The 24,205-nt window shown below is 42.1% G+C and overlaps 1 protein-coding gene across 24 annotated transcripts in view; it reads right to left on the reverse strand.

Annotated features, from left to right (window-relative positions):
• LOC116044460 (protein unc-80 homolog) overlaps positions 1 to 24,205 on the reverse strand; it is a 53,887-nt gene that overhangs the window by 19,931 nt on the left and 9,751 nt on the right. For 10 of the 24 annotated variants that reach the window (XM_031291637.2, XM_031291649.2, XM_031291643.2 and 7 more), the window contains exons 8-34: positions 23,839 to 24,112; positions 23,505 to 23,639; positions 22,860 to 23,160; positions 21,325 to 21,465; positions 20,304 to 20,572; positions 19,683 to 20,036; positions 19,432 to 19,563; positions 18,864 to 19,011; positions 17,123 to 17,173; positions 16,498 to 16,646; positions 13,029 to 13,192; positions 11,325 to 11,423; positions 10,942 to 11,195; positions 8,509 to 8,615; positions 7,491 to 7,644; positions 5,976 to 6,148; positions 5,510 to 5,722; positions 4,593 to 4,728; positions 4,016 to 4,149; positions 3,741 to 3,918; positions 3,424 to 3,663; positions 3,180 to 3,277; positions 2,871 to 3,074; positions 2,683 to 2,790; positions 2,389 to 2,527; positions 1,733 to 1,914; positions 1,407 to 1,538 (exon numbers count right to left, since the gene is read on the reverse strand). In XM_031291637.2, coding sequence (XP_031147497.1) covers positions 1,407 to 1,538; positions 1,733 to 1,914; positions 2,389 to 2,527; positions 2,683 to 2,790; positions 2,871 to 3,074; positions 3,180 to 3,277; positions 3,424 to 3,663; positions 3,741 to 3,918; positions 4,016 to 4,149; positions 4,593 to 4,728; positions 5,510 to 5,722; positions 5,976 to 6,148; positions 7,491 to 7,644; positions 8,509 to 8,615; positions 10,942 to 11,195; positions 11,325 to 11,423; positions 13,029 to 13,192; positions 16,498 to 16,646; positions 17,123 to 17,173; positions 18,864 to 19,011; positions 19,432 to 19,563; positions 19,683 to 20,036; positions 20,304 to 20,572; positions 21,325 to 21,465; positions 22,860 to 23,160; positions 23,505 to 23,639; positions 23,839 to 24,112 — 4,669 coding nt within the window. The remainder of the gene's footprint in view (positions 1 to 1,406; positions 1,539 to 1,732; positions 1,915 to 2,388; positions 2,528 to 2,682; positions 2,791 to 2,870; positions 3,075 to 3,179; positions 3,278 to 3,423; positions 3,664 to 3,740; positions 3,919 to 4,015; positions 4,150 to 4,592; positions 4,729 to 5,509; positions 5,723 to 5,975; positions 6,149 to 7,490; positions 7,645 to 8,508; positions 8,616 to 10,941; positions 11,196 to 11,324; positions 11,424 to 13,028; positions 13,193 to 16,497; positions 16,647 to 17,122; positions 17,174 to 18,863; positions 19,012 to 19,431; positions 19,564 to 19,682; positions 20,037 to 20,303; positions 20,573 to 21,324; positions 21,466 to 22,859; positions 23,161 to 23,504; positions 23,640 to 23,838; positions 24,113 to 24,205) is intronic. The other 14 variants (XM_031291659.2, XM_031291655.2, XM_031291658.2 and 11 more) reach the window with 11 other exon arrangements.

The raw sequence follows: 24,205 nt of genomic DNA on the forward strand, positions 1-24,205 counted from the left end.
AAATCTATTAAACATATTTTGATAAACATGCTTTTTAACAAAAAAAGACAAGAAAGTAAAAGGAAACACCAAGAAATCTGTTTTTACTACTTTGAATGACCATTCTAACCTTAAAAATGTATTTCATACAGTATATATTTTTCTTGAATTATCAGATTTCTTGGTGCAGTTGTCCACATTACACTTGCATAGCAACAACAAATGTATTTTAAAGCAGTCTAAAGTGCATTGTATGTGCTTTTAGTACGTTGTGGGGTTAAGCAGGACTCAATCCAAAATGAGCATCAAAATACACACTATTCTATTGTTTTTCATTTGTTTGTTTTTTTACAGGTGGGATTTAAAGTGCCAGTTCACCTTAATAACGAAACATGTTTTTTTACCCCTAGTTGTATCTAACCATGCTGAAAGTTTTTATTTAGTTTGACTGCATTTTGAGATATCCGTCTGTTAAATGTCTGCCTACACACCCCAATATAATGGAGGTAATTGGATTTAATTAGTGCAGTACCACATACAGTACGTTTCTGTTTAAAAGAGTCCACAGTCATGCTAGTGGCTCTGTGATGCTGTACTTGGGTACAGCGGTGCATTGAGTTAAATGCTAACGTCATTGCTGTCACAATGACAACATGCTGATATTTAGTAATGTTTACCATGTTCACCATCTTAGTTTAGCATGTTAGTATGCTAACATTTGCTCACTAGCACGAAATGCAAAGTACAGCAGAGGCTGCTGGGAAAGTCATTAGTTTTGCAGATAAACCAAAGTATGAAATGTAACCATTATCAGGTCAAAACATTTGACTTAGCAATTGTTGTGTGAGACATTTGATTTAAAAATCACAAATGTCAACCTTATGGTGACACTAGAGTAAAAAGTCAGGGGATCACCACAAGTCAGCAGGATTAATCTTCTGGAAACCATGAATGTTTGTACAAAATTTCACGGCAATCCATTAAATCCATAAAAAAAATTAAAATAAATGCTTGCATGGCTAAAAATAAAACAGCAATGAGTCTTTCCAGGCACAGTGTCCCCTAATACTTTGAATTATCTGGATCTCTCAAAACCTGGACAAAAGAAATAAAAGCAATCTGCATGGCTAGATACCAATAGGTGAGTGATAAAATATGTTGTTTTTTTGAGTGAACAGACCCTTTAATTTACATTGAATCTAAAACAACCTGACTACCCAACCCAGGTCAGTTTGTTTGTGATGTCACAGCCACTTGTGCATTTGAAAGGTGGTATGATTTACATAAAATGTGTTTATTACATATTAAAAGTGATTCAAAAATACTACTAAAAATACAATGTTATAGCAATTGTTGAAAGTGTTTGTTACAAAGTGGTAAATATATGCATATTAGGCAAGCCACTTGAACAAGAGGCTCAGACTTACAGACTGGTCTTCATTGATTGGGTCCTGGACGCTGCCTGTGTTCTGGGGCACCCAGGGGGGGTCAAATATGGGGACACAGGGCATGCCCAGTATAGGAGATGGCAGAGTGAAATTGATGCTGGGTGGAGGGATCTGAAACAAAAGATAAATATAGTACAACATGGGTCAAAGTAGCCTAGTTTTGTGAGACGATATGTTTTTTATATAAAATGTTTATCCCTATGAGAGTAAACTGTGCTAGCATAGAGTCTTGTAAGAAGCAAATTTTAACCCTACTGGACAACCTTTTTAGGGACAAAGTGAAAACACAACTTTCTCTTTTGTACCTTAAAGATCTGCTGGGCTCCTTCCTCCATGCGAGGCCACACCTGGTAGCGGAAACGCCACAGCGTGTAAAACTTCAGGATGGAGTTGATGCGCTGGCAGGCCTCCTGGTGCTGGAACTCTGCCATCATCATTTCGGTCACCGCGTCGGGGACCTTTACCGCACACAGAAGGAACATGGCAGCTGGAGGGGATTCAGAGAGGGTGGAGGTGGGAGAAATGAGGAGAGGCAGAAATGGAAAAAAAAAAAGCAAAAGGGAGTGAAGTGGGCAAGAGTAAGGACACAAAAAGGAGGCAGAGATGGAAAGGGCAGGAAAGTGGAAGGTAAAATGTGGTTGAAGCCAAAAGAAAGGATGTCAAAAAAAAAGGTCAAAGTGTGGAAAGAGGATGAAAAGAGGTATATTATGATAGAGAGCAAAATAAAATAGGAAGGGAAGAAAGGATTTAAAGGATGGGGCAAAATGTCAGAATATAAAGTATCTGAATATCTAGGACAAAATGTTTCACACACTATGAGAGTAAAGCTAACTTAAGTAAAATAAAATAAAGTACTTCATGTATCATATCATAATCTAAAATCATGGAAAACTCTGAAGGGCAGAACAACCTACAGAGGAGACCCACAGATCACTGATGCACAGCCTGATGGCCGACTCACCAGCAGCAGCTGCCATATGTTCATCCACGCTGAGCAAGAGTTCCCAGGCTGCAGGCTGGATGTCTCCATACATATCGTCAGTCAGGATGGGAGCTGCCTTGATCAGCAGCGAAAGTGGGGCCGGTGACAGGCTCATCACCTGAAAAACAATAATAAAGACAATCTGATTAACAGCAGTTTTGTCATGGATAGTTATTTTAGCACCATTCTTGAAATTTCCTTGCGGCTTTATCCATTATTTTGAGAAGATTTACAGTAATCTGAATAATTCACTCTCTAATAAAACCACTGCACCTGGTTGCGGATGTACTTGAGCATGCCTGTATCCTTCTTCCCTTCTGTGTTGGTGTCATTGGGTCTTCTCTTCATGGATGGGGTCCTCAGGCAAGACTTGTCTGAACACTAAAGGCACACACACTTTCATAAACCACCGCAGAAATGTTTAAAACAAGATGGTTGGATGGATAGTTGTTGAAACCCACCTCTTTGCTCTTCTTGGCACGTGCTCCAATGTTACCAGAGGATGCGCTGTCCTCTCTCAAGCTGTCCACCGTCTCGCCGTACACAAGCTTGATGGCGCGGACCAGACGAGCACAGGAGCGGCTGTGGTGCTGGTAGCAGCGTGGGTGGCAGAAATCTATATGGGTACAGATGAAACTCTGCTGGTTGCAAAGCAGGATCATAATCTGAGCCGAGAGAGAGTAGAAGGGAGGGGGGGAGTCAGTGTGTAGGAAGGAAAACACCAACACCACATGCACACATACACTTCCACACATACTAAAGGCGCATACATGGAGCCAGGACATGTTTCGGTGGTAGTTCTCCTCTGTTCCTCCTGAGCCCTGGCCCTCTGGTTCTATGCTGGGTTCACTGGTGCTAAAGGGACTGCCTGCAACAGGAAGCAAGAACATGCAAATGTTTAAAATATATCATTTTATCTCTTATGACAGAGGGAAAATATATATGTTCAATATAACTTTTGTTGTTTATAGGGATGTACAGATGCCAAGGGATAATGAAACAAAAAAAAAAGACCTATGTCAGTAACAGTGTCCCTGCTGTGTGTTTGTGATAGCAGCCCTTCTTCGTTCTCTGACTCGGAGTCCTGCCGGGGCATCTTGGTGCTCTTGAGGCTCCCGGCCCGGCGTATGGAGGACAGAGAGCCACCTTTTTTTACGCGGAAACTGCGAGCACCTTTGATCTGAAGCAGCCGGGAGCCTCCGATACGAATCTTACGGATGGGTGCTGGAGGAGAGGGAAGTGGGGCGAGATTATCTGAATTATTTATAATGATAAGCAGACAGGGCAGTAATAAACCAAATGGCCTTACTCTGTACGACACCAGATCTCACCTTGAACTTCCTGCGGCTTCTTCTCATCGCAGGTGGTGTCAGACTTCAGCGTATGGCTGCTGCTGTTAAGCGAATCGTGTCCATCCTCGTCATCAAGGATGCCTGCAAAGCTGATCTTCCTCTCATAGCGATGGCGGCCGAGGTCCGGGTCCAGGCGCATGCGGCAGCTGTCCAGATCCTACAGCCAACATGTGAGCAGGTATTACATGTTTCCAATTAAATTTAATGTTGCATATTTATTTATTTAGTTTTGCACAGAAGATTTGACTACTGACCACAAGAGGTTCAGCACGTGGGCGTGGTAAGCAGGGAAAGGTCTCTCGTAGGAAAGTGGTTATTTCCAACAACAGCTGGCAGGCAGCCATCTTTAGAGCAAAGGGGCAGCCACATTTCGTAGGATTGACTGTGTCTTAAAAATAAAGCAATATGGTTAGAGAACATTATTTGAAATGTTTTTTTTAGTACAAAATCTTAACTCAAGGTCCACTTACTAGCTTTTTCCACAGGTTTCACAGACAGTATTCCTTAATTTTGCTCAGTTGTGAAGATAGCTCTTGTCTAAGTCCCATACTTACTTCACATAATGACAACTGAGCTGCTGACGAAGACTGAGATGTGGTTGAAAGTACCAGAAAAAGCTAACAAGTGGACCTTGAGTTACTGTAAGATTTTTTTTTGTCACAAATTATTACACTTGGATAAAACTGACACCACATATATGCAACATCTAAAACATGTTTAAATTAATTTAGTAAGAATTATAAAGAATATTCAATTGGAATCCTGTAAAAAACTAATATTTTTTTACACCAAAGATGTGCTGTTAAGGCAGTAAACACTCTTCTGACTCACTGTCATCTAAATAGTCCTCTTCCTCATCTTCTTTTCTCATTCTCCGTTTAGTTTCTTCATCAAAAATGTAACCCAGGATGTTTGCAGGGCTCTCGCTGTCAGAGTGACAGAGTTCACTGAGCCTTGTGCCGATTGCCTGAGCAGATAAAACACATAAAGAAACACATTCTTACACTTAAAGGTCCTATGACATGCTGCTTTTTGGATGCTTTTATATAGGCCTTAGTGGTCCCCTAAAACTGTATCTGAAGTCTCTTTTATATAGGCCTTAGTGGTCCCCTAATACTGTATCTGAAGTCTCTTTTATATAGGCCTTAGTGGTCCCCTAATACTGTATCTGAAGTCTCTTTTATATAGGCCTTAGTGGTCCCCTAATATTGTATCTGAAGTCTCTTTCCCGAAATTCAGCCTTGGTGCAGAATTACAGCCACTAGAGCCAGTCCCACAATGAGCTTTCCTTAGGATGTGCCATTTCTTTGTCTGTAACTTTAAATGCTATTGAGGAGGAGAGAGGGGGGGGCAAGGTGGAGGGTGGGGGTGTGGCCTTGACCAACTGCCATGCTTCGCTTGTTTGCAAGCCATGATGTCTCTCTCTTTCTCATGGGCGGGCCAAATTCTCTGGGCGGGCAAAGCAGAGAAAGGGGAGGTAACCTTTCCCCTTATGACGACATATAGGGAAGATTCCAGATCGGCCCATCTGAGCTTTCATTTTCTCAAAGGCAGAGCAGGATACCCAGGGCTTGGTTTATACCTATCGCCATTTCTAGCCACTGAGGGACCATAAGCAGGCTGGGGGAACTCATATTAATGTTAAAAAAACCTCATAAAGTGACATTTTCATGCCATGGGACCTTTAATATAGACATTATTATGAATTGTCACCAGAGATAATTAATAGCCAAAAATCTTTAACTCACGTCTCCCCACTGGCAGAAATGTTTGGCAGCATTCCACTGGAGTTTCTGGTTTCTTTTGTTGCCCACAATAGGTGATCTACCCCTGGACAGGCCTCTCTTGGTGATATTTACATGGTGGCCTTTCATCCACTCTGGCCAGTTGCCGCGGTTACAGCGATGGACAAATCGGGCACATTCGAGAAAGAGGGAGGCCCGGGCCACGACTGGAGCTTCCTGGAAGAACCAAAACGTAGATAGAGATTTTAATGTCAGTGATTACAAAATAAAAGGAGTGAATATGACGTGTATTCTAAAATATAAGTTAATTTAATAAAAATGCACCTTTTACAGTACAAAGTCACAAAGTGCTTCGCAAAAATTGTTCTAATTAAGACCAAAAAAACTGTAAAAAGAACAAGCAATACAAAAAGAATAAACAAAAAATAAAAAACAGTAAAATAAAACTTAAAAAAAATGTAATTAATACCAGGTCCAGAGCAGCGGCAAGGATGGAGGCGTCAGGTATGGTTCCTGGCTCGCAGCAGTTCAGCAGGAACTGGAAGCGTTTCATGCCTTGGCGAATGGCGCCCAAATTCACCACATTCTTGTTCTTCATGGCTTCCTGACTGGCTGCTAGTCGCTCTTGAAAACCGTGTGGTCCTGAAGGAGAGCATGAACAAAGAACAAGAGGAGAGAAGAGAAGAGAAGAGACGAGAAGGGAAGAGAAGTGAAGAGATTTCTTTTGAAAAAAAAGCACATTTGGGTGTAAACTGAAGGTTGAAGATACATATAGACAGACATTGCATGACGCAACATCACCATCCAGGACATTTAACAAAAAGCACTGAAGAATGAAGCTGAGTGAGAGATGGACATACAGCCATCACTTGGTTACACTTGGATTTCAATTTACGATGTCATCTCAAGAGACAAAAAATAAAAAATGCAGGCCACTTTTAATGTCTCTTATACAATATATGTTTCATAATGGGACCTAATAAATCACATTGAGATGACAAGTGTAACCACAGCCATACAGAGGAAAGCTGTATGTGGACCATTCTGTTATATCACTTCGCTGAAACTCAGGCATTGGAAAATACCACCAGACATCACCACAGAAGAGACGAAGAGCACTGACAGCGTCATGCTTGCCTTAGCACAGAGATATGCTCTACAGTAGAAAGATGGTTTCATAGATATGAGTTACTCCCACACACCTCCTTTCCTCTCTTTCCACCAGTAAGTGAAAGAAAGAGGGAGAAGACAGGACGTGCATAGTTGGAAAGAAGGGAATGTAGAATTGGTAATATAACACACAGTTATGCCAATAAGTCTGAAAAACAGAGTGTATTTTATTTTTTTTTACAAACTAGACACTGATGGGTTGAAAAAAATACATTCAGGCTAACAGAGTGTAGGAGGCAGCTATCGGCTGAGTGGGGTCAGCCCTATGTTCCCACAGCCCTATGTTCCCACATTTCTAAGAATTTTTTTTTTCACAAAGAATTAGGCCCAATGGTCCCACAGCCCTATGTTCCCACATTTCTAAGATTTGTCTTAAAATTAGGCCCTATGTTAGGGTTAGGATTAGGGTTACATTCCATCTGTAGTCCATTACTACTGGATAATAGGTTGGGTGTAATTGGCTACCAAATTGGGAGAAAGAGGGATAAAATCTGATACAAATTTATGAAAAAGGAAATGTGGGAACATAGGGCCTAATTTTCAGTGAAAAAAAAAAAATCTTAGAAATGTGGGGACATAGAGCTGTGGGACCATTGGGCTGTGGGAACATAGACACGCTCCCGGCCAAGCTGACATGGAGAATGGCGGACGGAAGAACTTGCAGAAGAGAAGAGACCACGACTTGCGAGGCGAGACAAGACACGACACCACAACGGACAAACAGAGGCAGGGACAGAAAGAGAGGGAGAGAAATAGACAAAGGACGATGTGGCGTGGGTGGGCAAGGGGCGCCCCAAGGGTGGGGGAGGTCTACCATCTTTCTCTTCTGTGTGGTGAAGCTTGGATGGATTCCTCCTGCCAGACCTCCATTTACCGAGCCGCTTGAAGAAATTTTCCTCCTCGTCCCTGGCATACTCCGGCCCCACTGCGCCCCCTTCAGACAACTTCACAGCACTGGTGAACTTCACCTAAGATACAGTCAAAATAGAACCATGCTCAGACAGACAGGCAGAGGCCAAATCAATTTCAAAATAAAAGTATAAATACTGTTTTAGAGCCTTTTCCACCAGTTCCCCACAGAAATACTAAATATATATATATATATACATATTTTTCATTTATTTGCTCAAAAGTAAGTCAACTCAACTGTGTTTGTATAGCAACTGTCATACAAACATGCAGCCCAAAGTGCATCACATTGAAAAATTGAAACCCAGACAAAAAACAATTAAAAAAAAATAGAAACAAAAATAAATAAGATTTTACAAGAATAAAACTTACAAAAATAAAATGTTAAAAATCTATAAATAAAAGTCAATAAAATAAACACCATTGATAAAAAATAGGATAACTTGACAAAAAACTAAGGCTATAACATTACTCCATAAAGATAGGTCTTTAATTTCCTTTTAAATGGATATTGGGTCTGACTTAAAAATACACACAATGTGTTTGTTTTTAATTACAAGAAAAAGGTAAAAGAAGTTTATTTTTACTATTAATTTAGTTTAAAGGACCATATTAATGCTAACATGAGTTGTATGGGGGTGGGTGTAGCTGATTCAGACAATTGCAACCGGCTATGTTAGCACCCAGTGTTGTTAAGTGGACAGTGTTATGGTAGAGCAGGCGCCCATATATAAAGGTTTACTCCTCGACGCAGCTGCTACGGGTTCGACTCCGGTCTGCAGCCCTTTGCTGCATGTCATTCCCCCTCTCTCTCCCCTTTCAAGTCTAAGCTGTCCTATACAAATAAAGGCCTAAAAATGGCAAAAAAAAATATCTTAAAAAAAAGTGGACACTGTTATGGTAGCTGTCAACCCCCCACTGACCTTTGAACTCTGACGTATGAAGGAGAGTCGATCCACGGAGCTGATATCCAGCAGGTCCTCAACACCGTCAGTCAGTCCAGAAAGAGAGGAACGTTTCAGCCAGTTGCCTGGGACATGAATTAAAAAAAATGTACATGAACAACACTGCAGAACATAGGAATGTAATGCCACAAATGTGTTGCACACACTGGGTTATGAAGGCAATTACACATGCACACACACACACACACACACACACACACACACACAGAAAGAGAAGGGCAGAGCATTCCCTCAGTTATTGTACCGTCACATACATTTAACTCACAAAGATACACAGACTGAGGTTCATTCAAAAATGATACGAAAAGGTACAAAACTAACTTTTTATAATGCTGTTTATAAGAAGAGTTAGACAAAAGACCTTGGACGAGTGGTATTTGCAAACACACTTTTAAAGTATGTTCTGAATAACCAAAATATTAGTTTATTAACATATAAGAATATTTCAATGACTGAGTAGCTTGGGAAAAATCACTAAGTACATGTTTATATAATTTTCATATCATTTTCATATAATGCTTTGAGCTTAGCTGTGCGGTAGGCTGTTACAGTGTTTACCTTTGTTGGGCAGTATATGCCAGAGAAAGAAATCTGTACCCTCCATCCATCTGATACAATTTGCAAATACAATTTGACCCAGGCCTGTAACACTGTACACATTGGGGGAGAGATGACCAACACAAACAGACATGACACAAACACTGTATGAAGATGGTTATGCATCCACATACGTAAGACAGAGAGTGTGAGTGGTAGGCGAACAGTCCCACGGCATGCTAAGGCACAAGAAGGAACACAAAACAGACCAAGGAAATGAAGTGACTCGGCCTCGCGGCAGGCAGTGTTCCAATGTTAGACAATACAAAACAGATCATGTTAGAGTGAATTCCAAGGTGACAGCTGGGACAGCAAATGCAATGAGATCATGTATGGTCATTGAAATGCGTACTGTTACCAGATCTGATATGAAAAAGAATGATTTGGAAGCTTTGCTTAGCACTGAAATCATTTAAATAATTTCCTGTCTGGTTCTGTTTTTTTTTTTAAAAATTTTATTTAAATCACTTTTGGGAAGAAACCCTCTTGAGGCAGATGTTGCATTAAAGGTGCAGTAGGTAAGACTTATAAATCTAACTTTTTGTGATATTTGCTGAAACTGACCCTATGTTCGAGTAGAACTACATGAAGCAGGTAATTAAAAACAAAATCCGGCTCATCTGGCACCACCTACAGCCTGTTGTGCGATTTGCAAAAAACTGCGTGTCAATCACTGCTCATGCACACTCAATAGGCTTGTTCGAGATGAGCCAGGTCTGCGCAGAATCGATCCCCGGCGATCGCCGCCCAATGCATGCCCGTTAGATTTGTGTCCAACTTGATCCCGACTTGCTCTGGCGTCATGCACACGTGGGCAACGATAACCTCACGAGATCAAGGCGGCCACAGTTCTGAGGCAGCGCAGTTGCTTTTCACCGACTGCAAGACCCAGGGAATGCTGGGAAACGCCGGCCTCTCAGCTGATCTAACACCTGATTGGTTCAGAATCGACTCAACATGATGACGTTTTATATAAACTTTCTTTTATTTTGAATTGGAGGGATTTTAACTGCTATTTGTCTGATTTAAAGGCTTATTCTGTACAAACCACATGTTGTGTGGCTGATAGTTACGTTTAGAAGTCAGAGAGACTAAATCCGTTCAGATTACAGATCATCTACAGTGTGTTGTTAATTAAAATCAGCAACAGATCGCATGTAGAGCGTTTTGAGAGCTACTCTGTCATAATTAAAACAACTGCAGACTGTGTACAAGCTGATATATGGGTCTGATAACATTTTATTAAATCGGAATCGGACCACAGTGTTTCTGTGACTTCCTGTTCAGCCTGAAGGCTGCTGGAATCGGCTGGAAACTGTCCAACTTGACAGCGGATCTTTTTTCGCCGCCCCCTGCTGCTGCCGCCTGCTCTTGTCCACTTTACAGGCAAGGCGCAGTTCATCTCGAATGAGCCTATTCATTCTCCCTTGTGGGGGGAGGGGCTTAGGAAACCATTTTGGGCTTTAGCGGAGAGGGGGGAGGGACTGAGAAGTTGTCGATGTTCAAATGTTTTCACTAAGTCCTGGATCTTCGCAATCCTACCTACAGCACCTTTAAGGGGGAAAATATGGAGGAACAATTATACAAATCATAGTGTCATTTAGATTTTACACTATGGAATTTGGTCTGATTGACATTGTGCTAAATTAAAAGATTTTTTTGTGCCCAAGCCCAAACAAATGACCTCCCCAAAATAAAATACTATTCTTGAAAACCTTTTCATTACAGTCATAATTCTGGTCTCTTCTGAAAGGTAACTAGTCAAAAGATTTATTGCATAATTTCTGCTCTTACCTATTGGAAGCTTGAGTTTCTTGCGAAGCGAAATGCGACGGGATCTGGAACGGGAGCGCCGGTCAGTCGTGGTGCCAGAGTGGGCAGTGGTACACTCCGAGGTGTCCTGTTCCGACTGGCTGCTGGTGTCACTGGCGGCACTCTGCGACTTGAACATCTTCCTCCAAAAGTCCTTCCTGCCCAGCAGAGCACCCGGGATCTGTTCTTCACTGGAAGTACAGAGAGGGAGGGAATGTTTAGACCTGTGACCTGTTCTTTATCGAAGGGGGGAGAGGGAGCAACAGGAAGAGTTTTAAACTTGTTATCCCATTTTGAGCGGAGAAATGGCAGCTGGGCTCGATATAGATGGTGCTATATGGAGATGCTTTGACGTGGACACTCACTGTTCGGGTGTCTGGGGGGGTCTACTGGAGATGTAGCTGCGACACTCATCTGCAGCACTGGACACCTGACCCTTCTCCCCGGACACACCCGCCTCTGACCTGCGCACACACACACCCCACACAGACAGAGCGCTCAGGCCACCTGACCGCCGAACGCAGTACTAAACCCTACCCATATAATTCTTCCATGACATTTTTTTATTCAGTGAAAAGATGGCTGGCATACTCTGATGGGAACTCATTTAAGCTTAGATGTTTGGCCAACTGAGCTATTGTCTGATCCATATTGATCTATGAATTAAATAAATCCTAATTTATATTATGTAAGTAGGGGGCGCCTGGATAGCTCACCTGGTTGAGCATGAGCCCCCATCTATAAAGGCTCAGTCCTTGCCGCAGCGGCCGCAGGTTCAATTCTGACCTGCGGCCCTTTGCTGCATGTTGTTCCCCCTCTCTCTCTCCCCTTTCACATTTTCACCTGTCCTGTGTAATAAAGGTCTAAATGCCCAAAACAATTATCTTTAAAATATTATGTAAGTAGAGGATTTGCAGTTGTTATACTTTATTCATCCCTGTGGGGGAAAATCATCCACTACATTGACTATTTGTCATTATATACTTTTGTAAGAATACTTTTTATATACATTTGTGTGTAGTTTTTGCATGTTTACAATATTACATCATTTTTTGCAGTAAAAGTAAGTGGATTTTCTTGTGTATTATCAAAAAAAGAACAACCTAAAACCGAAGGAAATGTTTTTTTAATTAGTGCATCATTTAAATATTCAATCCATTACACTGACTATCTCTCAAGACTATGCCACTATTATGCAAATCCTTGATGTACATGTGTTTAAGTTTAATTATATATTCTTCTATGCTATTTAATTATATAAATTGTTTCAAATATTATTTTGGATTTCTCATACTGGAGGTTATAATTTCCATTTCTAAAATTCTTCTTAAAAAGTTAGTTCCATTTAAAAAAAATTCGACACACTTTCTACAATATTCCTACACCTGACATGCACGTCTTTTGGGGAGGAAACCAGAGATATTGGAAGAAACCCAGGCTAAACATGCAATCTCCACACATAAGGCTCCAGTCAGGGGCCAACATGCTGCCCATTGCAAATCTTGTAAATCTTGCAATCAAGTCTGGTGCCATCTTAAATATTAACTGGTTTAACTGTAATGTCATGATTCAAAGGTAGTCCGAGGCAGGTCTGTTTTCAGTGTCTCATCTTTAGCCCAGTGCATTTAACTGGTTCCTAATTTACCACAGCCACAGATTATTTAATGCTGTCATGATGTGACTTTCATTTTGTAGTTTGGTCACAAAATAAGGCAAAAATATAGGAGCTGCCTCCTGGCAGGTCTCCCCCGTATGGCACCAGCCACATCATTTTGAAAATAAGAACATGAAATCAGTCACTCAAGCAAGAAGAACATATGCAGACATGACAGAAAAAAACTAAAACAAAATAAAAACAGCCAGCAGTGATGAGAAAAGAAAAGAATAGAAAAGGGGGAAGTAAAACCTTACGCAACCAATCACCGTGATTGGATGAGAAATACTTTAAGGTTTCAGCTCAAGGACACTTCAACAGTAATCGACAAATGATCATTGCATTAGTCGAGTTCAGATTTAATTTGAAAATATGATGTCATTAAGACCATTTCTGGCCACTGATTGGCCAGTACCTCCTGGGTCCATGCTGTTTGGTCTCTTCCTTCTCTTCAGGTTTCTTGGTGGTGGCAACCTTTTCGGCACTGTCCAGGAGCGCGCTCAGAGCCACCCTGCGGAACACATTTCCATGGGCCTCCTTAATGAACTGCACCAGCTGGCGGATGTCACAGTACAGACCCTGGGAAAGATGAGGTTGGCACACAAGTGAGAGAGAGGGATGTGTGAGTGGAATGGTGTGTGAACGAGAAAGTGTGGGGAAAAAAAGACAAAGATTATAGCTGCTTTGCAGCAATGATCGGGCCGAGCATTTTGAGGAAGAAAAGGATAAAGCGGTAAAGGGAGAAGAGGAAGAGGAGAAAAATTGCAAATACACAAGGGTTCTGTCAGCAGACGTGCCAAACAGAGACATTCCTGCTCATCACGTTGATTATGCCCAAGGGTCTTCTAAAATTAAAATATCTCTGATTATATGTCTCCTATCCCCACAGCATGACGCCAGAGTACACAGTGGCATGTTAACCTGGAACACAAACTAATGAGCTGATCATTTCAGACAGGTGTGTTGATGCATGTTATGTTTACACGTGGCCGGCTATTTTCATAAACGGACATTTCAACCTCTCCGTTTTCAAAAATAACATTGTGCACAGCTGTCAGTTTTCAGAAAAGTGTTCGTTTACACGTACCCGTGTATATATGCCGGCAATGGCGTCAAGAGCATGCCAAACCTGTAGGTGGCAGTGTAACGAGAAGCTCAAGCCTACATTAGCCAATCAGAATCCCGAAAATAGCAACAACAGCAACGAATCACAACAAATCACTTTGTCTCTCTTCTCTTCCTCACTTCCTCGGCTGCCTAAACCTCCGTTTGTCTCAGTTTACATGCAAACGTGCAAACGAAGTTTTCCAAAATTCCCACTCTGGCCAGAGGTTTTAGAAAGACTTGTTTTCAGAGGCGAATTCTCCGTTTGCATTTAAACGAAGGGCACAAACGAAGGTAAATGTCTCGGCTTTTTAAAATAACCATGTACGTGGAAACAGGGCCGCAGAGACATATAAAACATGCAGGGAATGTGTCAATAGCACAATGCCTGATTTGGTAAGATCACCTTGTAACACTTGGGGCTTAAACTCACAACCTTTGGTTCTGAGGGCAAGGGCAGATCTCAGTGAGCTATTGACTAGGGATAAATAAAACCAGCTTATTGACATTAAATAGAACATGTGCAGGAGTGCATGAAAATGCAGAATTTTAAACTGTCAAAATGTATGAATCACTAGAACATTCAGAGAATGTGTATACTTTGTCTAGACAGTATAGATGCCTGTAATTTATTAAACATGACTTTACTTAACTGGAACTGGACAGATTGTTAATTTGAATCAGGTGTGTTAATGCAGAGACACATATCAAACATGCAGAGCAGTTGTCCACAGCACAATGTCTGATTAGATATAATATGCTCATCTTGCAACACCAGGGGCTCAAACTCAGAGCCTTTGATGCCAGGCAGGTGCTGATCTCAGGGAGCTGTTATCTGGGTGATGACGCAACTGGCTTCACAACAACTTTATTAGACAAGGGGCAGGACCGCATGAAAATGTCTTTCAAAAATTAATTTATCACTACAAAATTCAGAGAATTTGTGTACTTTGTTTAGACAACATAGAGATGCCTGTAATTTATTTTCACAAAGATCAACCATTGACAAACTGATGTTTAAAGATGCTCTATTTTGCATTAAAATTCACTTTTTGAGATAAAAATCTGACATTTTGCACACTAAATCTACAGTGACCTCAAAATGTTGTGATTTTTAACATGAACTAAACATTTAGTGTGGAAGTTGTTGTTTACACTACTATATGCAGTGAAACTTGTTTATGCACTGTGGGCTCAATTTGTGATATATCCGCAATGTGAATAGGACATGTATGGAAAAGTGGAGATGAAGTTTTCCAAGTTTGCTGTCAATAGAGCCAAAATGTGGGAGAAGAGTTTAAGAAGTTTTGCAGTTTTTAAAAAAAGTAGAGTGATGGACTCAAAATTGCTACTGGGTAAAAGCAGGGGAACATTTCTGCTCTACTGGGGCTACAGTTTGACATAAGTTGCGACGTTGTAGCATGTACAGTTAATTTGTTATGAATTTTTTTAAATTTAGAGATTTAGATGGCTGCTGTAGCGCCACCATCAGGACTATTAGCATACAAATCAGACTGATTAAGTTTGGCACAGGACTGGACTTGTGTGCAAAGTTTGGTGAGTTTCCGTGCATGGGAACATGGATTTCTTAGGAAGAAGAATAATAATACTGGCAATAGGGTCGACGCAGTTTCACTGCTCGGCCCCTAAAAATTGACTGCTAGTAATTAAAATCAGGCTGATATTACTGTACACTCAGCATCAAACATTGTGTGTTTGCACATCATAAACGGATGATATATGTGAGCATGCTCGAGTTTGTCAAGACAACAGCTCCAGCTTGTGAGTGGGTGGCCTCTGATCCTGTGCCATAATAAAGCCTGCCTTGAAAAGTGTGTCATCTCCCGCCAACGTACACCAGTCATGCCAGCCTTGAGGCTTTCTCAGCACCACGAGTGGTCATGGTACCGCAGTGCTCTTAGCAGAGAGATCCACATAGACTTAGAAATAAAAAAATATGAAGATAGGGTATTTGTGTGATAAACAAAAACATGATTATAACTTTTGCACCACTTATGGAAGACTGTAGGTTTTAATGACCTATGCAGCTAAGCGTTAAATCAAAATCAAGACTCTCTATACTGCTGTTTTTTTGGCTTGATTCAATGTATTATTGTTGCACTATGACTGCTCTGAAACTGCACATCTGCACGTCTCTTATTTTGTAATTTATTCTCCTCTTCACTGCGTTTTAAACATTGTTGTGTAAAGCACTTTGACTTGCCTCTGTGTTTGAAGGATGCTGTACAAATGAGCTTGCCTTGGCCTTGAGCGCAAAATATAAGGTCTTTGAAGGAACACTCAGCAGCCATCATGTGAGACACAAAAGGCAAGTTATTATGACTTTGTGAAAGGTAGGACTGCCAAGCAACTCATAGGATCTTTGAGCACTCTGGCGTGCTAGCACCAGTTGGAGGACAAATATACAGTATGTTGTCTGCTCATGGTCCATTAATGTAGGACTCAGTTGACATTTCCAATTAATTAAAATAAAGTTATTGTCTTTATTCACACAGTGAGATGAAGTACATTCATCATGTATGACAAGGCATGATTAACATAGGCGACATAAGTGATTGTTCGTCTTTAGGCTCAGTACAAAATGAGCCATTGATTATGGCTCATTACATCCTGCAAAAGGAAATATGAGTGTCTAATTCTAGTATGAGTACAACCGATATGTGGAGCACAGACTAAATCAAAGGAGAGCCACAAAGACTGATAGGGTGAAATGAAATCAGAGAGAGGCAGATGGAAGTAGGATTTTGCACACAACTCACCAGGTTCTCGGGGCTGTGCAGCTCGTGTGTGGTCGAGGCGCAGCGGGTGATGAGAGACTTGAACATGCATCCCACCACCACCGCCTCCATAGTCTGGGCCACGGACTTGTTGTCCCCCGTGGTGAAGTTGTTCCCAAAGCCTGCCTTGTCTGGAAGCAAGAGGGAGGCCGCGGATCCCACAGGGGGGTGGTTTAGTCAGCGGGGGGAGAACATTATTGACAGATGACCAGCTTGAGTATAAAACAGTAAGCCCGTACAACAGGGAGGGAAGGGAGGGAAGGGAGGGGGGGAAGCATATGGGGGGGAAGCAAACTGAAAAGGATTCTGGGTGGGGGATAAGGAATACATGCAAGTGACTAAGGCCTGCTATAAAAACATAGAGTATGAGGCTTATTCTCTTGGTCCAGTTAAACTTGTTGTCTATGCAAAATATATAAGCTTATAAATACCAGATGTAGTCACAATACAAGTCTAAATTTTGTTGCAGGCGAGTTTTGTCACTTTCGGAGCGAGTGAGGGGTGCAGCAATGGAAGCAGTGCCTAGGGAAGGGTCTGATCAGGTGAGTATATTCATCTTATTGCTATTATTAATGGCTGTTATTGATTATTGATCATGTGTATCTACCGATGTTTCTTTTTTTCGCCCTCCTGGACCTCTCACCTGCACTGCCGTACTCTGCAAGAGAAAAAAGGCGAGGCACAAGTTGATTGACATCAGGCCAGCACAGACATGTACGCGGTGTCAGAGTATGTGGCACCCCACCTCCTCCGGAAGGAGGTCAACTCGAGATTTTCACAGGCAAAAACAACACACACACACACACACACACACACACACACACACACACACACCAAAAAAACTAAACACCGTGCCCTGTTCACTTTGAGAATTAAAACAGTCATCGGTTCAGTAACTTGCCAATTGTACAGTTTGTATGCTGTGATTGTGCTGTTTGTATTTACCATGTACATAATACTTCAAATTTCAGTGCAAAACTGAATTGGCATGTACAATGTGTCTCAATGCTCAGCAATAAAGCCACTGATTGAGCAGAGATGTAATGGGCAAAGCTTTGGATTGGCAAGTGTACAGAATGGATGAGTGAGTAAGGAAGGTAGGATTCAGCTCATTGACGCGGATGAAGAAAAAGAGGGAAGATGGAAGCAAGAGGAGGACGACCAAAAGGGGGCACAGACAAGCAGTGGAAGGAGAAAGGGAAAAAACAGATATATAAACAGTGATAGCGCTGAAATGCAAAGTCGAAGTGTGGGGTGAGACAGTGTCTGTACAATTCAGCTTTGTCAACTTTTTATTTTATACTACTCTGTAATGTAGCAGCCACGTTAGACCTTTGAGTGTGATATAGATTTAAATGGTTATGATATAACTGTATAAGAACATTCTGACACTAAAATGTCATTTTTCAGACGTACAAATCCACAGAAAATTAACTTTGTTTGAGACCTATTTCTGTCTCAGGAACAAACTCTCGCGAGATCTTGAAACACAGATGAGTTAACGGTAACTAACGTTCGCGAACACCCTGACAAAACTAATTTTCGTAATGTAATTATCTAATGTTAGCAACAGAAAATATGAATAAATTACGGAAATATAACTTTTAATCCATCCACATGACGTTCACTACACTTTCAAACAAGGCCACACCCACTTAGGAGACAGGAAGTGTGTACCGTTTTATACCATTGGTGCAATTAGTAATGCGCTATCTTCAGTTATAGAGAATCTTTAGTATAATGTGTGGATGTTCACTATTTTGGATGTTCACTATTTTGTTTTATTTAGCCTGTTAGCATGCTAACATTGGCTTATTAGCACTAAACAGTGTAAAAAAAGGAAAAGAATACAGCTGAGGGTGATGGGAATGTTGATAGCTTTGCAGGTATTTGGTCATGACCAAAGTGCCTATTAGTAAATTTTAGCATGCTAACACACTACATTAAGATGATAAACATGCCAACATTTTACCTGTTAAACATGTAAGCATTGTCAAGTGAGCATGTCAGCATGCTGACTTTTGCATTTAGCCTCATAGAGCTGCTAGGGTGGCTGTAGATTCTTGTTTCCAAATGATGAATCAATAATTTAAAATAAATATCACCAGATTACTCTGTGAGTAAATAAAATAAAAAAGAAACATTAGTTGCAGCCCTACTGCACAGAATATTGAGTATTTTTTTTTTTTACAGCATCCATCCTGACCTTAATCGTATCAGCATTGAAAACCAATATTAGTCAAACCCAGTTGCACCTTAATTTGTGCATTTGTTAGTCGCGCATATACATATTTTTTTGTGTGTCACCACCTGCATCTGGTCCCACTCACACACACCACCATACTTACTGTCAGTAATGGGCTCCATGCAGAAGCCCAGCAGTGCATGCAGGAAGTCCACAATGTTATTGAGAGAGTCTTTGTTGACGTACTCGCGCATTGTCTGTCGAAACTGCACCTTGTCTAGCTTATAAAGGCTGGTCAGGCAGTTCTGGGCCTGAAAGGAAAGAATTGGAACAGGATGTATTAGACAAATAAGAAAAAAGTCAGTGAGAAATAAAGTGGCCTTCTTTGCAGGATGGGCTATTTCCATCATTTCTTATTGATTCTCATGAAAGATATCAGCCGTCGAGATATAGAATTTTATTCCTTCAATACAACTTAATATACTGTAATAATAAAAACTATTGATCAGCATTTGAAATTGAACTGCAGCTGCTTCTCATTGAAGTCAGAAACTCAGCTCAGTGCCCTTGTAGCATTCATTTTGGTTGCATGAAACTTATCACACCAATGGAGCAATATGGTTAATAATCAATGGAAAATGAATATGTCAGGCATCACAAGCTGTGCTGATTTGTGGAAACTGCACACATGCACAAAAGAGGGTCAGCTTAGGCAGGGAAAAGAGTCTGACCTGCATCCTGAGGCGATCTCCAGAGAGTCCACGGTGTCCCTCGCCACAGCCGTAGGCACAGCCCAGCGACTTGACTATCTTTATCAGCATGGTCAGAGCCAGGCGGTGGGTACTGAAGCCGGAGCCCTCTTCCTGTTTACATGGAGAAGGAGTGGAGGACACCAACATGAACCCACAGGACCCTTACGTGGATATATTTAGATATCCAAAGTTTATAACCACTATGACCCACTTCCAAAGTACGGACAAACCTTTTTATCATTATCCTTGTTATTCTTCACATCATCCTTGCTCCCTTGCCCACTCCCTCCACCACTTCCCCCTCCCCCTCCACCTCCACCTCCGCCTCCGCCTCCATCTCCTCCTCCACCTGCTCCTGCACCCGGGACTGCCCCGCCTCCCTGGGCGCCTCCTCCGAGGCCCTGAGCAGCTGTGTCTTTGACTCGTGCCTCCTGGTTCTCCTTGTTGTCGGGCTTGGACAGCTTCTTGCCCATGCCGGGCACCACGCCCAGCTGCAGCAGGAAGTCGATGATGTTGAGGGCCACGTCGCAGATCCTGGAACTGATGTCATGGCTGAGGACGGCATAGAGAGCCCGCAAGACAGCCTGAAATACAAAAAGAAATTGCTTGTTTTGTTCAACCAATGGTGAAAAACCTACCAGAATGCAAACTGAAAAGCCTTCATGAGCTAGTAATAAGTTGGATCATTGTTACATTGTATTCATTTGCAAAATAATTTGACTTCTGAAGTCTGAGAAAAGAAAACATTAAATTTGGTTTGGACTCCCACTGGTGTCCTTGCCGGTAAGTAAAGGAGCAGAAGGCCAATGACTTCAATTATATGTATTTGCTCACAGGGATCATTTACTCACAGTAAGGTCCAGCATGCCGTTCTTCAGCACAAAGTTATTGGTCCCCTCAATGTTCTCCCCTTCCTCGAGAAAGGAGTAGTTGATGCAGGAGTCGGTGAAGCTGCGCGGCAGGTTGGCGCAGGCCAGAGGCTCCACAGGGATCTCAGGGACAGTCACAGGGTTACAGAGTTTCTTCATGTGCTCGGTGAAGAAGTCGGCGTAGCCAACGTTAAATGACGCCACCGTGGTGTTGAACGCTGCCATAGTAATAGTGGAGATCTGAGATCGAACTGTGGGTGGCAAAGGGAGGCAGTGAAGTGCAGCTGGATAAATGCTGTCATGCATTGTTATTACATGAGGCAACCATGACCGTGTGTGGGATAACATGTTGAATGCTCTATTGTGTTTATTTTCAACTCTACAACATCTTTTTCTCTTTCTTTCTACCTGTACTCAAATTCTCCTTTTTATACAGTATATTTTTATATCTACATTGTGCTGACAAATTAACCATATAGAGTCAATCATGTCAGAATAAACTCTCCTCTATAATTATCTAGTTGTTTCTAAGTGAACCTAATAGCATGCATGGGATGCAGTGTGGAGCAGAGCCTAAAGCCAGCACAGTTATTTGTATGTAAATTAGCATTGTCACAGGAATATTACAGTTATATAAGCCTGTCCTATTTCTGCTCTGCAGGTCTCAGTGGAGCCAGCAGCATCTGGCGTTTATTGTAGCTGATGGATAGGAATATTATTGTGTTTGTGTGTGTTTTCATCTTACAGCGGTTTATCTTGTATTTTCATTAAAAAAAAGTTTATGTCTGATATTACTCTTACATTCTGCAAGCCAAAAATAGTTGTTTTCTTTGGTTTACTTTACCTACCACTACCTTGTGTGCTGTATTATTTGGAAATATGGCATTAGCTTATTTTGGCCTTGTTCTCAGACTTAATTTGCTCTTTTCTTGGTCACAACTTCCTCTCAGCTGATCATGGTCTTAAAACCAATTCAACTAACCCCAGCTCTGCCTCTCCTTACCCTCTCTGACGGTGTTATCGCTGTGGCTGTTGGAGTGGTCGGGCATGTCTCTGAGCAGAGAGTGGTGGGAATGAGAGTGTTTGGCGCTCAGGCTGTCGGCGTCTGCAGCTGTGTCTGTGCTGCCCCTCCGTGTGAATTTGCCTGGAAAGTGATGAAGATACAGATAGATATATCAGGTTGAATAAAACACACACATTCAGATCCAAACACACATTAAAATGCCAACCAACTGTTGTAGAAGTCCCCGTTTATGCATTTGTCCTGTACATATTGGGAATTTTTTTTAAATGTCATCCTGGCAATAGGGCTCATTTGAAGCAACAGCTAAACTAAGTGGTCAAGGATTACATCTGCTGCTCACTACCCAGCCCACTGGACCCACTGCAGTTTGCCTATTGTCTCAACTGATCAACAGAAGATGCCATAGCACATATCCTCCACACCACCCTATCTCACCTGGAAATAGAAAAGGAAGCTATGTGAGATTGCTGTTTATTATCTACAGTTCAGAGTAACACTATAGTTCCCTCCAGGCTCGCCATAAAGCACAAGGACCTGGGATTAAACACCTCACTGTGTACGTAAATCCTTGACTGGCAGACCCCAGGTGGTGAGGGTGGGCGGACATACGTCTTCCACCCTCATCCATAACACCGGAGCACCCCAGGGCTGTGTTCTGAGTCCCCTGCCGTACTCTCTGTACACACACAACACTTTTAACTTCCAACACCATCATCAAGTTTGCTGACGACACAGCTGTGGTAAGCCTGATCACAGACACAGTGTACTGTACTGTTGTTTGTGACAAATAATTATAAAGTTTCTTCTTTCCAAAAAGACAACAATGAAAAGGCCTGCCTGAAGGAAGTACCTACTTCTGAACATCCTTCAGACTAAACAGATGATAGTGGACTTTGGGAATAAGTAGGGAAGGACGTATCCCCATCTTAATATTAACAGGTCCTTGGAGGAGAAGGTGTACAGCTTCAGGTACCTTGGTGTCCACATCACCGAGGGTCTGACCTGGGCGCTGCATACTGACTCAGTGGTGAGAAAGGCAAGGCAGAGACTGTTTCAGCGTCAGACTGAACAGGACTGCAAGGCCCTGTAGAGTGGTTCGTTCGGCTTGAAGATCAAAACCACCCAGGTAACATCCTTTTCTCACCGTTGAGGTCAGGAAGAAGGTACCAGATACATCAGGTCTGTAGCGACAGGCTCAGGAGGAGCTTTTACCTACAGGCCACTCGGATCCTACACAAGGTCATTGCCTAAGACTATACCCAAATCATACACGTATATTTGACAAAAAAAAAACTGATTGATTGATTGAATTGATATAAAAGAGTATGGTGAAAGAGGGCAGTGGGTTTATGGAAACAAGGCTTTAAAAAGTCACCAACTCTCAATAGTGTCTTTGTGCCTTGAGCAAATTTTAATCACACTTCTTACCAAGACCTAATAAGAAATACCAATGTTAATGAACTGACCTAATTCACAAGCTGACAGTCAGATCCAGGCAGAATCCTATGACTCACCAAATGGGAGCTTAGGGGAGAGAAGGCAAGACTGCAAACTGGTGACATGCAATCTATTCTGATGATGAACAGCACTCTGCCTACCCATGATGGTGGCCTGCCAGCCCCCACGGTCCAGAGCCCGCCGATCATCACCCAGGCCAGAGAAGCTTCCAAAGGAAAAGGTGCTGCGGGTAGGGGAAACATCCAGGTGGTCCTCGTGGAGCAGGAAAGGAACGCCCATACGCCGCTGACGCTTCTTCCCTGTGTAATGGAAGGGGATGGAGCCCTTTCTCTCACGGTCCTCACGCCGGTTCTTAAACTGAAACAGAACAGGAGGAGAAGGGCTTCCAAGTAACAACTACAATACTCTCAGTCCTGCATACTTGTCTAATGTATTATTATGTTATTCCTCTTGACTACAGCATGTAAACATACTCTAAACACACTGTGTCAGTCAAAAGTCAATGGCAAGGAAAATCAGTCATAAAATGAAATCAGAAAAGCAAAAGATTTAGCATGTTTTGTACTTGACCTATATATGTGACTTATAGCTAAAACTGCCTTCCTTACCCTGATCCATTTGGCTTATCTGATTTTAATCTGCTACATATAAAATTAGCATGTTAGCATGAACAAGGGACCATCTGGATGTCTGGCTCTGACCTTCTTGAAAATGTTCATGCCCAGGTCCGAGGAGAGGTCAGGGACTGCCTGTCGACGGAGGTTGGTCAGAGAGACCTTTGTAAACGTCTCCGTGCTAAGAGATTTCTCCTCCTCATTGCATTTCAGACTCATATCCTGCAAAACACGGCAGAGGATACAGATGATGTAACGGTCAGTGCAGCATGGATATCTGAAGGACGACATGAATGCATCTTTGCATCTTTGAAATTTGTCATTTGCAATGCACAACAGACATTACAAATATATTACAACTATGTTAACATGTATATAAAGACCTCTGCCAGGAAATCCTCCCTTGTCCTCCTGATATTACCTGAGTCTTGTGGGTGTTGACCAGTGAAGGCGTGGCAGCCACCATCGAGCTGCTGCGTGGGCGCGGCAAAGGCGTGACCAAGGGTTCCGGGGTTCGTTCAGGTCTTTCCTCCAGGATCTGCCTCAGGCGCTGCAGGTAGTACATCAGGGCCCAGTGCACACCTTCCTCCGTCCAGTGTGGCTGCAGCAGGCAGCGCAGCACCGCCACATCAAAGTAAGTGGCATAACGGGCTCGTTGGGCCAGGGAGGTTGGCAGGCCGGCAGGGGCTGATGTCCTTAAAGAAGAGGGAAGAGACAAGGTTGTTTTTACTGGTTTTACCCACTTGTATCTAAGAACACCACCCCTTTTTCACTCAGACAGTCAAAAA

This window comes from Sander lucioperca, chromosome 24, assembly GCF_008315115.2.
Source record: "Sander lucioperca isolate FBNREF2018 chromosome 24, SLUC_FBN_1.2, whole genome shotgun sequence".
Lineage (NCBI taxonomy): Eukaryota > Metazoa > Chordata > Actinopteri > Perciformes > Percidae > Sander > Sander lucioperca.